General features: G+C 41.6%; 3 protein-coding genes across 8 annotated transcripts; 2 read left to right on the forward strand and 1 right to left on the reverse strand.

Annotated features, from left to right (window-relative positions):
* Positions 1-529: 529 nt before the first annotated feature.
* LOC139630300 (endonuclease domain-containing 1 protein-like) lies at positions 530-1861 on the reverse strand. Its single transcript, XM_071493601.1, has 2 exons — positions 1434-1861; positions 530-1282 (listed from the first exon to the last, which is right to left on the reverse strand). The coding sequence occupies exons 1-2, from the start codon at positions 1725-1727 to the stop codon at positions 677-679; spliced, it is 900 nt and encodes a 299-aa protein (XP_071349702.1). The 5' UTR covers positions 1728-1861; the 3' UTR covers positions 530-676.
* A 3492-nt stretch (positions 1862-5353) lies between these two features.
* aplnr2 (apelin receptor 2) lies at positions 5354-7739 on the forward strand. The gene has a single exon (XM_071493670.1). The coding sequence runs from the start codon at positions 5550-5552 to the stop codon at positions 6984-6986; it is 1437 nt and encodes a 478-aa protein (XP_071349771.1). The 5' UTR covers positions 5354-5549; the 3' UTR covers positions 6987-7739.
* Positions 7740-8252: 513 nt separating this feature from the next.
* Positions 8253-16957, forward strand: hdac10 (histone deacetylase 10). Of its 6 annotated transcripts, none has more exons than XM_071493623.1 (21): positions 8266-8367; positions 8474-8566; positions 9965-10099; positions 10221-10317; positions 10468-10565; positions 11571-11675; positions 11769-11837; positions 11933-12059; positions 12575-12640; positions 12725-12784; positions 12944-13033; positions 13231-13337; positions 13424-13491; positions 14030-14303; positions 14427-14517; positions 14644-14729; positions 15087-15143; positions 15250-15331; positions 15816-16004; positions 16159-16318; positions 16431-16957. In XM_071493623.1, exons 2-21 carry the CDS (start codon positions 8502-8504, stop codon positions 16460-16462), a joined length of 2058 nt encoding a protein of 685 aa, XP_071349724.1. In that variant the 5' UTR covers positions 8266-8367; positions 8474-8501; the 3' UTR covers positions 16463-16957. The 6 variants fall into 6 exon arrangements, with proteins under 6 accessions (XP_071349733.1, XP_071349724.1, XP_071349715.1 ...); XM_071493639.1 differs by lacking the exons at positions 8266-8367; positions 8474-8566 and adding exons at positions 8646-9193; positions 9338-9441; XM_071493632.1 differs by having other exon boundaries at positions 8253-8566; positions 14030-14270.
* Positions 16958-17019: the final 62 nt, after the last annotated feature.

A 17019-nucleotide genomic window follows, 5' to 3' on the forward strand; every position in this document is an offset into this window, starting at 1 on the left:
ATAAGATAACATGAAAGTGAGTGATGAGTACAACCACGTATGCTGTGTGTTTTTCATAGTGAGTTCATACACAACAAAAGCTTGTCCCATCAAATACAACACAACTGTGACAATTTAATAACCAATAAACCACATTGGAGGATAATTCATGTAGAACTTGTAAAGTGTCAAATTTAACTTCAGGTGTCAACACTGGGGACAGTATATGCAGCAAACTCTAAGCTAAACTCCACTTAGCTTTTCAGAGCTTTCAGTCACATCAACTTCAGGTCTTCTTCAGTAGAAATGTATCTCTAAAAAGCCAGTAAGTGGACCCTTTAACTGATTTTATTTTACTATACTGTGTATTTTTTTTTGTACGGGTGACGAGTAACGGGTGATCTCAGTAAAGATGAGTCTGGTTATTAAGAAAAGAACAACTCAGGTCCGAGCAAAATGAAAGCAGTTGACTACTAATTATTTCTCAAATGTGAAACCCACACAGCAATTATTTGCAAAACTAAATTATATAATGGAAAATCAAAGTTAATGGAGCAAGTTTTAATTATTAGAATCAACCACTTTAATGAGTATTGAATGAAATGATTAACTCCTAATCAGCTGCTAAATATTGCATGCTGCTGACATTGATGTAAATACGAAGCTGTGCCGGACGTGATGGACCGTCTTCGTGTTTTCAGAACAGGTGCAGGGCACTGTTAGCGCTATTAGGAGGCACACAGTTGTCATAGAAGATCTGGAAAGAGCTGCTGACGTAAGTGACCTTCTTCAGGAACTCCTGGAGCTGCTGCACCGTCATTTCCTGAACCTTGTTGTCCTCCCTGTCGTTGAGCCCATAGGCCGCAAACGCAGGGAACTTGGAGCGCTCGGAGAACGGTGCGTTGTGGTCAAAATCAACGCAGCAGTAGGCCGACCACAGGTAGGTGGGGATGCCCAGGCGGTTGATGTTCTGGCGGCGGATTGCGTGACCCGAGGTGGTGACCCCGGTGACCACATAGGCGGTGCCTCGGCAGTAGTTGTTGAGCCGCCTGCGGATGGTGTGCTCGTGCTCTTTCCAGGGGCCGATGTTGAACTCTCGGACCTGAGGGACCACATTTGTGAGAGTGTAGGTGGCTGCTTTGTCGTCGGGATGGGCCTGGTGCTCGTCTGGATTCAGCTGCCCGCGCTCGAAGATCACAGTGTTGGAGTAGTCATCGAGGACGGCCTGGGCATCTTCGAAACTCTTGTGAATATATTCTGAAGGGAACTGCTGCATGTCTCTGGGGCCAGACACTGTGGACAGCTGCCAATGAAAAGATCAGTTTATAAAGTAGATTGTCAAAGAAGACTAATTCCTGAAGGATCGCTCCCAAATTTCTCTCCATAAACACTTGAATTTTTTCTTTTTTTAAGTCCTAAGTGGGATAAACAGAAAATGCGAAAACCACCCTTACCTGTGGCTCATACATCCAAGGCACATCAACCTTCTTGGAGCCATCTGAGCGCTTGAAGGTGTACGCAGAATAAATAGGGATGTGGCTGAAGGTGTCATACAGAGTCACAAATCGAGGTTTTCCCTCATAGAACTGGCAAATCTTCTTCAATGGCTGCTCCTCGAGCCCTCGGGGCAGTGTGCCCATGTGCAGGAACTGCTTACACTCAGGAGAGAAGTTTTCCTGCACCTCTGCTCCTGCCATCACAGCGATAAACAGGCAGATAAGGCCACGGTATATTCTATAGAAAATCATAATGATTTTTTGAAATGTGCCGTATGTCCCCACGGTGCATTAAATCCCTCTGCTGTCCTGCTGTGTGGACTTGGCTTGCTCTGTGCCTCACACCATCTCAGGCATATTATGCAAATTCTTATCTTTTACCCTGTACACGTATCCAAAGCATTACCATGTTTGAAAAGCCAGTATCCAGCACCAGCAGCCATCTCAGACACAGCCAACCTCACAGAGCTCTGTCATGCTGGGAATTATGTGAGGCTGCCAAACGCCAGGAAGTTTATCCTACACTAGTGGCTGCAACAACACTGAATAAATAAAGGAAGAGCACAAGCACAAATAATTAATAATGATTCTGTTCCATTAAAGTGTTCCCATACACCCTTTCAACAATTAACACCCATGATTTACCTGCAATGACAAGTCAATTTGTCTATTGCGAAAAACACCTGTCCCAAGAGGTGGTGTAATCTTTTTCTTGGAACACACAGGTACCCCCCCCCCCCCTCAGGGACCCCTGGGGGGACCCTTGACTCCACTTTGAGAACCACTGATCTAATGAACCAAATTAAGTGAGAACACTTTTATTGTAGCGGCTTTAAATACATCTCAAATGTGCGTTAACCTACATTTTAAGGACATTACAGTCATTGAATATGTTTAATATTGCAGACCCTTAATTCAAGCCTATTGTTCATTTCAGACGAACAAAGGTCACAGCTGACCGCACTAATTCCTGTCTGTGCCAAAAGCCTTTTATAGGCATATTATGACATCTTTCATGAGGCTGGCTGGCTTAGAAAATGGTCGGCCAAGCAAAAAACCTCCTGCTAGCTCTGTCCACTGTAGCTGTTTCTCCAAATAATGAATACTCTCATAAATAAAACTTTTTTTTTAAAATAGCCAGTGTTTTGATCTGCCATATTATGAAAAGCACAGGTGATACTGATAATGGCTCCTTTTTATTCAAGTGTCCAGGTTAATCATGGCAGTGAGACAGTGAGCCAGCAACCTTATTATGCACACCTGTGGTTTTCCTGCTGTGGCATGTCAGTGTCAGTGTTCACAATCAAAAAGGGATTTAAGCAGAGACGTCCACATGAACTGCATTGAGTATGAATTTAGAAACAATATTTTTTACAACCTTGAAATGTTCCATAATAATATTTTGAGTGGTTACTGTGTAAGATGTGTAAACTCATATATAAGTCCGTCCTGTCTTACAGCACAATGTGCAGCTCTGTTGGTTCCCACTGCGATGATGCTCAGCCCGTTTCCTCCTCAACCAAACAGTTGTATTTACTCTTTCTTTTCTTTTCAGTAAGTACAGTTTTTTGTGTGTGTGTGTGTGAGAGAGAGAGAGAGAGAGAGAGAGAGAGAGAGAGAGAAAGAGAGAGAGTGAGACCACTGGTTACAGTGAGAGAAAAGACCAGTGTTTTTAGAAACATCTGTTTCCATAACAACAGGTTGACGGCAGTGTGACCTCTGCCCCTGTGGAAACAAACACTTCCTGTTTACATGTTGGAACATCTTCAGTGTTTACACTGTAACCCCATGCTGACCTATAGTATCTGTCCATCCATCCATCTAAATGTGATGGTTACTGTGGTTGAGAAACAGCACTTGAAACTCCAGGGGACAGAAATGAAAGTCAAAATGTCTTTGAAATATGTTTTATTATCATCTTTGAAAGTGAAGTTAAGAGGATGCAGACATCCACCTTGCACAGGTAGAAATTTTAGCATTTTATAAAAACTGAGCTAAAGTTTTATATAATACCATAGTAACAATGTTATAACAATATAGTAACAATATTTCATAAATGTAGTGCTATGAACATCTAATGTTTGCTTTGAAAATAAATTACTTGAATGTCTAGAGCATCTAATTAGTTAAACTAAATCAAATTACTTCAAACTGAAATTTGGATTTGCATATGGATGTGCATGTGCTGCAGACAGAACCTTTATGAGACTGATAAGAATTTAAGTACAAGACATGAGGACTCTTTGGGAACCAAGTCAACTGTGTACTTTGTGAAGAAATTTAGCATATGACAGAATAATGACCTAATAAACTGTAGACATGATGTTTTTCTTTGTTGTTTTTGTAGGAGGTCATTTTTAGAAGCATGGTTATATGGTAAAAAAAAAACATTCTTAACTGCCAAATTACAAAATAAAAGAGAAATATATCCAACCTTTCCTTCCCTCTTGGATTCTATTGATCTTTATTTTTTGATAGATGCCTGTTTCTACCCTGAATGAAACAGAATGATTAGTACACTGCTTTTAAAGCCTCTGAAACAGCCTGTAGACTATGCATCATATAAAACTGTCACTGAACTGATTTTCTGTGGTGTGAAGTGGCAGCCTCCTTATGGCGAGAGACAACACAGCTGTGAGTGAGGACCTACTTTCACCTGAACACTGTTCTCCTTTTTACGCCGGGTGTGTACAGATCCATGGTGTGACGGCCTTTTAAAATGTATTCATGAAGGCCGCCTCACACACGTCCACTCCTCTGTTCTGATATTGTTGTCTGTCTATGAATGTGAGGGCTGTTAGCTGTTGTTTGACCTCTGTGTGAGTTGTTACGTTTGACCTGCGTGTGTTTGAACATGTGAGAATCCGAGAACAAAGAGTGTGTGTGTGTGTGTGTGTGTGTGTGGCTTGCTTGTGTACTGTTATATGCATTTGGATGTGTGTTTGTGTCTGTGCATAGAGAATATGAGCAGCACAAAGAATTGGGGTGGTAGGGCGGGGGGGGGGGCGGTCTGTTTGTGTGTCTCGAGTTTGTGTTTGTTCGTGGGGGGAGTTATTGTGTCTCTCGGGAGGGGTGTGTGTTTGTGTTGGGGGGGGGGGGTGTTTGCAGGTCTCGTAAGTCTGCAGGGGTGGTCTGGGTTTAAGAACAAGAGAAAGGAGGGCTCTGGGTGTGTGTGTGTGTGTGTGTCTATATATATATATATATTTAGACTTAAGAAGAAGACACACCTTCTTCAGCTGACAAAGTACAGATGCAGAGCTTGAGAGAGAAAAGAAGTCACAGAGAGACAGTGAAATGAGAGGAGCCAGGATGAGAGGGCAGAGGATGACTTCAGCTCCGCAATGATCATCACAGCGTTATAAGAATCTCAGAGAGGATTTCATCAAAGCTGCAGCCTGAGGTAAGTGTCTGTAGCGAGGCTCAACATAATTCCTCACAGGACTTGGCCCTTATTTGGGATAACTTTACCTTTCATGTTACTTTAAACTCAGATCTTTTTTTTCAGTTTTCTGCCTTTGTCTAAGATTTGATGCAGCATCTGTAAAAGTTTTCGTGAATTTACGCCCTCTCCATTGTCCTATAAGAATAAAACCTGTGAGCTTAAGGTGTCAGGAAGAAATAGTTACAGAAACTGTTCAAATTGTTTTTCTGAAAAAGGAGTGGGGCCTCAGATGAGCTAAAATTACACGCGGTGGCATTGTGGTGTCGTTTGCTGGACAAAAGTTGTCGACTAACTCCTTAACTAATCTGTGTGTAGCTTAACTCGACTCGACTTGTCTTCACAAGCTATACATGCACAGTATTTAGTGCGTGTTGTGATTGGAGAGGTGTATGAATCTCACTGCAATCACTTTATTTTTTCAGAAAAAGAAGTGAGAGCAAAAAGAGGGACAACCAACCCAATCCAAAACAGGAACCAGGACCCAAAACCTTATATCTACAACAGTTGCACCAGTGCAGGAGTTTTGACTTTTTGCCTCTAAACATTGCACTGACCAAACGCCAGCTCATCAGGAAAACACTGGAGCCTCCATTGATTTTAATGGAAAATCATTTTACATAGAAACAGGGGAGATGGACAGAGAGATGTCAGATGCTGAATTCCTCATCTCCCCCTCTCCCTCTCCTCCTCCCCTCCTCCACTGCGACTACACCGACTGGTCTCCCTCCTTCTCCATCATCCCATCTGTCTACCTGCTGGCTTTCCTGGTTGGTTGCCTCGGTAACGGCCTGGTGCTCTGGGTCTACCTGGACCGAGCTGAGGGGAGGAGAACGAGAAGCCAAACTGAAGTTGGAAAGTGTTCTTGTGCCCACATTTTCAGAAGCAGTAGAGAACCTGGTAGAGTTCAGCACGAGAGAGAAAACTGTGGGTTTTCCTCGGGACAAAACTACAGACCCTCCTCTCACTCCTCCACCCCCTCCTCCAATCCTCCCTCCATCCCTCGCCCCTCTCGCTCACTGACAGACTCTCTAATAGCCAGCTTAGCGTTAGCTGACCTCTGCTTCCTTGTGACCCTCCCTCTGTGGGCCGTCTACACCGCCATGGGCTACCACTGGCCTTTCGGGCAACCCCTCTGCCAAATCAGCAGCTTCCTCACTGCCCTCAACATGTATGCCAGCGTGTTCAGCCTGAGCATGCTCAGTGTGGAGCGGTACTGGGTTCTGACTGGACGCCGCCACTCTGGACACCATGCCCCACGGAGCTGCCCCAGCAGGGCTTTGTGGATTCTTGGGGGAGTGTGGGTGCTGGCGGGGGTGCTGGCGCTTCCTGGTTTGCTGCTGCGCTCTGTCCGGGAGGTGGAGCTAGACTCTGAATCTGAGGATGATTGGCGGCTAGAGCCTGCAGACTCTGGATCAGTCTTCCTCTCCTGCCAGATGGATTACTCCATGCTGATGGGAGCAGAGCTGGGGGAGGCAGAAAAAGAGAGGGCCGAGATGTGGTGGACGGCCGTCTTGAGTCTTAAATCAACTCTAATTGGCTTCCTGCTCCCTCTTGTCATCTTGCTGGTCTGCTACTGCTCACTGGCCCGGCTCCTCAGCAGGCATTTTGGACGGGGCCCTCGTCCTGACCGCAGACGTCAGCGCAGACTCCTCAGGGTCATTGTCACTTTAGTGATGGCGTTCTTCCTGTGCTGGCTGCCCCTGCATGTTAATAAGACTGTGTCCATGCTGCTGGAGTTTGGTTTTGTCCCATACTCCTGTTCTTTAGATCAGATTTTACTGACTGCTCACCCCTACGTCACCTGCTTAGCTTACCTCAACTCCTGCCTCAACCCTCTCCTCTACGCTGCCTGTGATCCGTCGTTTAGGAAGAGATGCAGGGCAGCACTCCTCATGCTGTGCAGGACGAGTAGACGGGGAGCAGAGGGAGGGGAAGGAAAGAAGGATGAAGGAGAGGAGCAGAAAGAGGAGAGGAGCTCGGCCTTTCCCACTAGAACGCAGGAGGAAACAGCAGACAGGACAGAGGAGGAGGTGGTGGGGGAGGTGGGCGGCATGGTGGCTGAAGGGTGAGAGGCCACAGGAACCATGACTGAACATCCAAGGATATAAATGCCTACAAATTAGACCTAATGAGGAGAAGTGTGAGGACATCAAGTCACGTTGCTGACAGTAAAGTAGCACTGTATGTGACATGTTTCAGGAATTCTTCAGTTCGTTGAAGACAATCGACGTCTACAACAGACTCAGACTCAGAGAAGAAACTGTGCCATTATTTTCAAAATAAACATCTTCATCAAATGAACTTTCATAAATATAACTCCATGTCTCCAGTCCACACATTTCCCACAGGAAAGATGCCACCACTTCCCCAGAGATGGTCCCAGGCTCAACCAAATATTTTTGGTCATATGATCTGTTTCTATATTTTAGCTATATCCTGAATTGTTTATTGATTTGTGTTGCACTGTTTTTGTTGTTGTTTTCCCATTTCCCATTAAATAAATCCTGAACGAAAAACTCTCATTCATCTTTTTTTGACTTTTCTTTATTACGTATAAAGGCATATGCACATAGAAACATATGCAAATGGTTAAATGGTTAAAATTAGGAACCAAAATCAAACATCAAGTAACTGTATTCAGAAAGTTGTTGAACTTGAAGTGTCAGGTTCATTCATCATCTACTCTGTAAACATACAGTTAAAAAAAGAAAATAACATCCCTTCAGGGCCAAAGTATAAATCTGACAAAATGTCAGATTTACTTTTGCATAAATGTGCAAGATATAATAACAAATATGTAAGATTTGATAGATAGATAGATAGATAGATAGATAGATAGATAGATAGATAGATAAATAGATAGATAGATAGATAGATAGATAGATAGATAGATAGATAGATAGATAGATAGATAGATAAATAGATAGATAGATAGATAGATAGATAGATAGATAGATAGATAGATAGATAGATAGATTTGCTTAAGATTTGACATAAATGATTATTCAATCAATATAGTTGCCGATTATTTGTCTTTTGATCGACAATCAAACTAATGATAATATATATATATATATATGAACAGGGAGGCATTTCTACAGCCTAACATTCAAAAATGAACCAGTGGGATAAGAAATGCAAGAGGAAGCAGAATATCAGCTAAACAGCAGAACCATGGATATATTTCTCCTATTTATGCCAAAGAACTAATAAGTAATATTTGTGACATTCTTCAAGCAACCTGCTTTTTTTTCTGGATGGGAGCCAGCAGGCCCGCGCTGCTGAAGCAGGTACCGCACCCCGCCCAGAGGGAGGCGCTGAGGATCCATGAGACTGTTTGACAGCGTCCTGAAGACTAGTGGACTTGACCCATATCCACCGGAGCGCCACACCCGACACGCTGTTTACATTGTGGTCTGCGGAACTTAAGCAAGCCCACCCTGAAAGTCAGTAAGTCTGATTAAAGCTGCCTGCTTATCGATCCTCCGTGCACGGTTTGTATCGGAAAGACCTTCCTGTCGCTGGACCAAACGCTGCGCTGCTTCGTGCTTTGCAGTCCCGCTGCTTGACCGCTTTTAGAAATAATGAGGATGGGGACCGCGCTGATCTATGATGAGGAGATGACCAACTACAAACTGCTCTGGGTTGAGTAAGTACACACACACAGTTCACTGCCATACTGAGCAGCTAGCTGTTAGCTCGCTGATCACATGAACTCGGATGAAGGCAACGCGAGTTTACCAATATTTGTCCACCTGTTAGCTGTCGCTACATTTGACCTGTGCTCTCCCGCTGTGGGCAGACAGATGTGTCCGTACAGGTAACGCTCCGGTAGCGCTACTCTGACATCAGGTAAGATTACTGCTACAAGCTTTAGTCACAGGGAAGTCACGGTGTATTGGATTCAATATTTGTTAATTTAATTGCGTGAATTTGTAATTAATTAACAGGTTTCCTCAATTATTTCACGCATTCACTGAAGATAGCGTTAAATTATTTTAGGGGTAGGAACTGATGTTGCAGTTTCTTGTTGTTAGTCCAGTCACTTAGTGAAGAGCACTACCCTCCGTTAGCTCCCACAGATAACTGTGCAGTTGTGGTGAAGTTTCCCCACTTTGCTAAGTTACTTTCCCAAAAGATTTAGCATGAAATCAACACGGTCACTCCTGCAGTCCGTATTGTTTCGTAATTAGCCTTTTAAAAAAACTAAAAATATATGGTTTTTATCGTTGCTCTGCACTTTATTTTAAGTACAAATCCAGATGTTTAATTGTGGGTAAATATCGGTCGTTAGACACGACGTTATATTATCTTTGACATAATTTCACGTATTTTAAAAGATGTCCTTGTGTTTGAGTTTGTGCCATATGGTTCATGTGCACATTAAACAAACAAAACCATATATTCTCCCTTATTTCAGCCAATGTCCAGCTCATTTTTTCCATGATTAAAGTCCACCTGAAGATCTCCAGAGGTTTCAGACTCTTAAGTTTATTTGGCAGTCTATTTGGCAGACAATCAGGTGTGAGTGTTACGTACTTTTGCAGTTATAGTTTGTGCTTTGCATTGGAAGTTAACTGAAATTGTTTTTTAACTGAATTAAAAATAAAATTTCGAAATAAATTGCCAGTACATTTAGGTCATTTTGTTTTATTAACAGCAATGATATCTTTATTACATGATGATTGTCAACTGAATGATTAAAAAGACCATTGGTCTGTTTATTTTGTGCATATCTTTGTATTCATTTCATTTGACAAATTAATGTGTTTAAATATTATGTATTTCTGTTTTTAATTTGAAGAAGACAGCACCTTCTTGACATCTTTCTTGTTTCATCTATGTTAAATATGTTTTAAACTCTGCAAAGAATGTTCCAAAGTAAAATTACCACTAATGAAGTAAAATTTTGCAAAATCTTAATTTCACATGCAGGAAAACAAATTCAGTTATCCCTAATGAGCATTCACTACTTCACATACTCATCTAGAACAAACTTAAATGCATAATTCAAACTCCAGTGTCTGAAATGTCTGTCCCTCTCCAGTCCCGCCTGTAAGATCGAAGTACCCGAGCGTCTGACAGTGAGCCACGAAACTTTGGTCAAGAGCGGTCTGGTCGATCGCTGTGTCTCCGTACCTGTCCGCGAGGCGACAGACGCAGACATTCTGCTGGCTCACAGGTCAGTCCTGGTCTTGACGAAGACCTCCCACCTGGTTCAGTTTGCTCTAATAATTCTGGTCATGCAGCTGAGATAAATACCTCAGATCACCCAGTTACATGGATTTTTCTGCCGCCAACAGTGAGGAATATCTGGAGGCAGTGAAGAAGACCCCTTACATGACTCTGGAGGACCTGAAGGAGTTCACCCTCCAATACGGTGATGTCTACTTCCACCCAGTTAGTCCTACACTTTATATTCTTACCAGCAGAGTCGCAGCTGTTGTCATTTATTTTCATCTCACTTTTGTTCATTCTGTGGTGGTTAGAGGAATGATTTCCAGTTTGTGGTGATGAAAGTAGGTGATTCATTCTCATTAACTGTCCTAGAACATCTATCACTGTGCCAAACTGGCTGCAGGAGCTGCTCTGCAACTGGTGGACAGTGTTATGACGGGGAAGGTGAGGAATGGCATGGCTCTGGTCAGGTGAGGCTGTTTAACCAGTGAGACCCAGCAGTCTTGATATACTGTAAATGCCGATGCTGCGTTGAACGTCTTTGAGTGTCTGTTTTGTGAGGAAGATTCTTCTTGATTGTGTTGCTCTGCTTTAGTGCTGGAAGGATTAGTCCACTCACACAGGAGGGAACAGAAGTGAAACGGATGCAACAGGAGAAGTCACCAGAGATATTTTATTTGGGATAAACTAATGACGACTACAACTACAACATTTGTCTGATGAGAGAATCTGTGTTTGCTCAGAGTAAAGAGCAGCGATGAGACATGGACTGAACCAAAACTGTCTATAAACTGTCTGTCTGCAAAGCAAAGGTCTTTATGTTTTTCCAGCTGAAATCTGGTACTTTACCACTTACTGTTGAAACTCTCTAAATGATACAGAAAATGTCTGTCTAGACTAACTAACTATTGATAAGTTTATAGGCATATAATTGTTTGATCTAACTCTGAAATTCGAGTAAGTGTTTCACTAATTTGTCATTTAAAGCCAACAACCTCCCACACACTGTCAACAACAAGAGAAGTTCAAACAGGGGGAGATGAGGATACTATGACAAGCAGTGAAACTGGAAATAATCCATACTTAAATTTTCTGTAATTAAAGAATCTGTGAAAACAAATTAAAAAAAGCACTGGAGTCAGTTATTAAGGAAATTTATGTGGAAACAAAGCCACAACGTAAATGAACAATATAACAGGCTAATAGAAGTTAATTTGTCTTTCAGAGTCAAGATTTGAGGGCTGGTGCCAACTTTCAGAGATAAATCTGGGTTTTGTGGAACTGACATAGCGTTAGGCAACTTCTGCAATTGGATTCTTTCTCTACTTTTTATATCATTATAAGCTAAATACTATTTTCTGCTTGTCAGACTAATTAAGGAATTCTAAGACGTGATTTCTTTTTCTCTGTCTAGATTTGATAATTGGTTGAATATAGAAAAAAATCATGACGAGTATATGACTTCTCTGCCACAGACCACCAGGACACCACAGTATGCGCAGCGCTGCCAATGGTTTTTGTGTGTTCAACAACGTGGCCATAGCAGCTCGATATGCAAAGCAGACATACGGAGTAAAGAGGTGACAGTACTTTTTATTTATTTATTTACTCTGGCAAGTCATCTGTATTGGTTCTGCCTCCGTATATTTAATGACATCATCATGTTTTTTCAGGGTGTTGATAGTTGACTGGGATATACATCACGGTCAGGGGGTCCAGTACTGTTTCGAAGATGATCCAAGGTGAGTCTTTGCTGACTGAAGGATCCTGAATTGTTCATGTGGATGTCGTCTTGTCTTCTGCCATAATGAATTCTGCATGCTGCATTTTGTCCCAGCGTGCTCTACTTCTCATGGCACCGCTACGAGCATCAGAAATTCTGGCCTCAACTTAGAGAGTCAGACTTTGACGCTGTCGGCAAAGAGAAAGGGGTTGGATTCAACGTAAATGTACCGTGGAACAAGGCGAGTAACCACTGAAATACTCTTCACTGAAGTCTTTATAAATCATTTTACAATTGGCTAGACCTTCTTTGTACAAATGTTACTTGCTTTATCTTTTTTGTGTTGACTGAAAGAAAATGATGGAAAGAGAGTAAAGGCTTTGTAAGTACAAATGTACAGTAATATAAATGGCATTTTTCTAAAAAGATGCTACAAAAAATTTAGGAATACGTTACACTTAAGGCTGCTACTTACATTTGATTTTGTATCCTTTATTGATTCATCAAAGAGTCATTTAATTTATTGTAATTTCTCATTATAATTTAACAGAACCCAAAGAGGTGTTTGATATTGCTTTCTTAGTCTGATCACCAGGCGAAACGTGCTGGTTCCCAATGAAGCAAACAAAAAAATGTTTCATGTTTATCATGTAAAACACATTGTCAGTCCACAGATGAACTGTCCTTGTCGTGTGCACGACTTTGTGTGTACCACTGGTTTTTTTTTTTGAAGAGGTCCCATTCTGGTATTCTCAGGTGGGAATGCAGAACAGCGACTATCTCTCAGTCTTCTGTCATGTCCTTCTGCCAGTCGCTTACGAGGTGAGACGGAAAATTCACACTTTGCTAACAGACGGTCTGACGTGTTGGACATGACTCATCTGAGCTTGTGATTCTTTGTCACAGTTTTGCCCGGACTTGGTGTTTGTGTGTGCGGGCTTTGACTCCGCCATCGGTGACCCAGAGGTACCTGGATATGCATTTTTATGATGAAACATAAAATGCAGTTGCAATATTTCTGCTGATTTATTTTTGTGTGTGTTGAATTTTTGTAGTATCTTCTGCATGATCAGCCTTTGCACTGCAGTCCCGTCCCATCACTTTGGTGCTTGTCTGTGTTTTCAGGGTGAAATGTGTGCCACCCCGGACGTCTTTGCCCACCTCACTCACCTTCTGATGAACCTTGCAGGAGGCAAACTGTGTGCTGTGCTCGAGGTCAGTTGGTCGTCTTTTTCTCTTGGACCTATTGGATTATTTTTAGGATGGTGTGTTCATTTTGAAAATGAAGTCTAATCTATCGAGACATATATTACATGTTCACATTCATGTAATTTTTTGCACTCCCAATGTGCTGGGACACGTTCTGCATAGTTCTAATGACCTGTTATAAAAGGGTTTTCTGTGTTTTCCAGGGAGGATACAACTTGACTTCCCTCGCCCAGTCTGTGTGTCAGACAGTTCATACGTTGCTTGGAGATCCTGCACCTCGTCCTGCAAACCTCAATGGTCCCTGTAAAAGGTCTGTCTCTCAATCAGTGGAATTTAGGTGTCAGACCTTGTTGTGTGCGCATCTGTGTGTTTTACAAGTTATTCTTCTCTTTTCAGTGCGCTTGAGTCCCTTCACTGTGTCCGATCAGCTCATAGACAGAACTGGTCCTGCCTCAAACATGCAGGTATAACAGCTACATAGTTGTATTTGAGCTATTTCTTAAAATAGTTGATGTAAGAGAGATCAAAATCAATGCAGTGGAACCAGAGTTATCTTCTTTTTTTTAGTCCACATATTCTTCTTCTTCTTCCTATCAATCCTGGTGCTTACATTACCCACAATGCAATTCTAACTGCTGAAGCTTTGGTCAGAGATTCAGGTGTGTTAGCAGTGGCTAATGTAGCCTCAAGCAGAGATGAGGGGCAGCTATAGAGGCCTAGTAAACACACTTCTTTCTAACTCCACACACCTCCACTTTTTTCTCCATTCAAGTGATGCTTTGTGCACTTTATAAAGCTCTTTCACATCTGCAGTAGTCTTCTCCAACTCCTGTAAACAGACTTTGATGTCTAATATCGGTGGAATTCTCCTTTAATTAATCTGCGTCCCAACCAGAGAGTTGACCAGCAGTTCGCCATGGTTACTGTTCTTTTTATTATCTTAACCTCCTGTCATTTTTACGTTCACTGCTTCATCAAATGTTTTATCCCTCTGTCCTCCAGCTGATCTACCCACCTCTGATATCAGCACCAAGCGCATTAAATTGGGGGATGAAGAAGACACAGTGGATAAAGCAGAAGAAGAGGAAAGTGCACAGGAAGTGTTTTGGCCAGAGCCTCCAGGACGAGTCACCCCGACTGTTCGTACTGCTGTAGTGCTCCCTGATGGTGTCGCCTGCCCAGACGGATGTAAACACTTTGGTTCAACAGAGGATCTCGACCCACTCGTAGTCGACAAACTCAAGTATGGAGCTGTTGTTGGTCACGCTCCACTTAAGTAAATGTTATTCATAGTATTCAGATTTATTTCTTATTATTGACACAGGGAGAGTTTATGCTTCTAATCATGATTTTATCTTCTACATTATTCAAACATGTGTTGTTTTCTTGCCTCAATCAGGGAGAATTTCCTTGGAGATGCAGAGCACAGCGATGCTCTCTCAACCCTCTCCAGTCTTATTGCCCTTGCAGAGAAAATGGAGAAGAATGAGGTAAAGTCGTGTCTCGTCTTTCTGAGTGCTGTGATGTGGTCTGCCTGTAAATACACTGCTTACTCTGCTGACCTGCGTACACGAGGCTGCAGGCTTCTATAATTATATCTAATTACTGCCTCTCAGATCTGCAGTGGCTTGGCGCTGGTCCATGACGTCTCCATGGCGATGAAGTTTGTTGTCCAGCATGTTGCATCTGCACCCAGGAACCGGTATAACAATGTGGATCTATACATATACATCTGTACATACACTGACTGTATGTTTTAATATTGTTTATCCTGCAGAAATATCCTACACTTAAAGGAACGGTTTAACATTTTGGGAAAAATGCTTTTGCACTTTTATTTATTTTCTTTTTTTTTTATTTGGTGAAGCAAGACAGAGACAAAGATTTTTTTTCCTTCACTTCATCCCATTTGATAATAATATCTATCAGTATAATAGTATACAAAAAAATTCATTTAAAGACCCAACAAAGGACTTAGCAGTGAAATGAAATTTACATGTTAATTAAAGGATATTTTATTGTCAAAAGTATTATTTGATGCAGCTTTCTCCTTTTGCAGGGTTTTGGTTGTGTGTGTCGGAGATGGGAAGGTCATGAGTAACATCACTGAAGATGGGTGATTATCATTTTTGATAAAAACTTGTTTTTGTCAAAAGCAAGTGAAATGAAGCAAATTGTCTGCAAAACCACAAACGTGATGACAAAAATGTTTCTGTCCTTAGGAAAACCCTCGTGGTGCAGTTCAGCAACAAGGACTCAGACGAACAGAAATGCAAACATTATGTTCCTGTGTGTCTGAAGAAGGTATGGTGTATCACAGGAGGAGAAATCATAATAATGATAATCATAAGAGTATTTGTCACTGCATATTCTCTGTGTATGTGTATTTCTGTACTTCTGTAATTCAGTATTACTGTTTTCATAAGTTCATAAGTCTATCAAGATATTGTGGCCATAAAATTGTATCTTAATAAATGTAATCTATGTTTACTGAATCCTGTCACAGCATCTTAAATATAAAAAATATAAAACATATTTTATGATTTTGGTCACTAGAACCCACCCATGGCCCATTTGATGCAATGCTATCAACACAAATTTGAGTGGTTACAATGTAATTTTACAATATTGCAGTAAATATTGTAAGAAATTGATATTGAAATAATGCTGGGAGGTTTACAGAAACATTTCTCTCGTCCATATTCTCTGTGACTCATGTGTCACAGTAAATGTATGTTTTTGAAAATGCAAGTGGAAATACATCCCACGTGTATTTGCTGTCCTGCAGGGCCACAGTGAAGTGTCAGGGTTCGTACAGGCCGTGCTGAGCCTCCTCCTGCCTCTGGGATACGAGTACGACCCCAGTCTGGTCCTGTTGGTGCGGATGCCAGATAGTGGACTGTCCGAGAGCGTGTGGCTACAGCTGACAGGTCTGCTGCAGGGCCTCGCACAAGGTCACACGCTGGTACTCATGCAGGTAGGAAGCCTGGGGAAAACAGTGAATGTGATCTTATTCTTTGTTAGTGTGGAAATACAAGTTTTCATCTTTGGCTTTATTTTGGAGAGGTTTAAATAGCAGGGCGCTCTGTTTTAGTGGCCTTTTTGTTTGTTTCTTTTTTTTTTTTTTTTAGGAAGGTGAGGAGGCATGTGTCGGCCCAACAGCCTCCTCCCTCCTCGGGGACCCTGCCCCCTCTTTGGGGCAGCTTCTGGCCCCTCTACCAGAGGATGTGCAGTCTGTTGAGAGCCTGCGACACAGGCTGAAGGCTGACTGGAAACTACTGCAGACCACAGGTGCATTCACAACAACAGCATCAGATATAAACATGACACATAATCTGACACACACAGAGCTTTTAAAATGACCTCTACTGTATTAATTTAAGTTTCTGTCTCCTGAAAACAGCCGAAGAAACTGGAAGAGGTGACGAGAACTGAAGCTGATCCTGCTTTTTTTGTAAAGAAAAAAAGAAAAAAGAAAAAAATCTGCTCAAGCATTTCAAATGTTTTGATACAATTTTGTATTTTTTGTCTGAGTTTTAATGTCTGGAATTGAAATAATTGAAGTTCATGAAAACATTGTTCATCCCATGGTTGATTAATCTGCATTGACAGGGCTATATACTGTATCTTACATTTATGTAGTCAAAAACAGACTAACTGGACCTTTGAATAATTACAATAATCATAATTACAGTGAGATAGCACTTGTTAACACCTGACAATTATTTGTCATCACTGCACAGTAAATTATTTTTACTATACTTTTTATAATAAGCCTAGTTCTTGTCAAGGGATTAATAAGGCTTAATAATATCAATTTAGATATGATCTGTCTTTAATATTTTTGTCTTTATAATTGATCTCTTCATCTTCATAAATAATTGCCAAATACTAAATCCAGTGTTACTAAATGTTGACTTCATTACAGCCCATTGATGTTCATGTGTGGTTTGTAAATTAGTCATGTGATGCTTGTTTCCTACACAGGAGTC

The sequence above is a fragment of the Trachinotus anak genome, unplaced genomic scaffold (genome assembly GCF_046630095.1).
Source record: "Trachinotus anak isolate AG129_WGS33_773 ecotype Australia unplaced genomic scaffold, CSIRO_AGI_Tana_v1 ptg000002l, whole genome shotgun sequence".
Lineage (NCBI taxonomy): Eukaryota > Metazoa > Chordata > Actinopteri > Carangiformes > Carangidae > Trachinotus > Trachinotus anak.

Coding starts and splice junctions, on each gene's coding strand:
- LOC139630300 (XM_071493601.1), bottom strand. CDS start 1,727: ATGATTTTCTATAGAATATACCGTGGCCTTATCTGCCTGTTTATCGCT. Junction 1,283..1,433: donor CTTGGATGTATGAGCCACAG/GTAAGGGTGGTT, acceptor TTTCATTGGCAG/CTGTCCACAGTGTCTGGCCC.
- aplnr2 (XM_071493670.1), top strand. CDS start 5,550: ATGGACAGAGAGATGTCAGATGCTGAATTCCTCATCTCCCCCTCTCCC.
- hdac10 (XM_071493623.1), top strand. CDS start 8,502: ATGAGGATGGGGACCGCGCTGATCTATGATGAGGAGATGACCAACTAC. Junction 12,785..12,943: donor CCGCCATCGGTGACCCAGAG/GTACCTGGATAT, acceptor CTGTGTTTTCAG/GGTGAAATGTGTGCCACCCC. Junction 15,332..15,815: donor TTCCTGTGTGTCTGAAGAAG/GTATGGTGTATC, acceptor GCTGTCCTGCAG/GGCCACAGTGAAGTGTCAGG.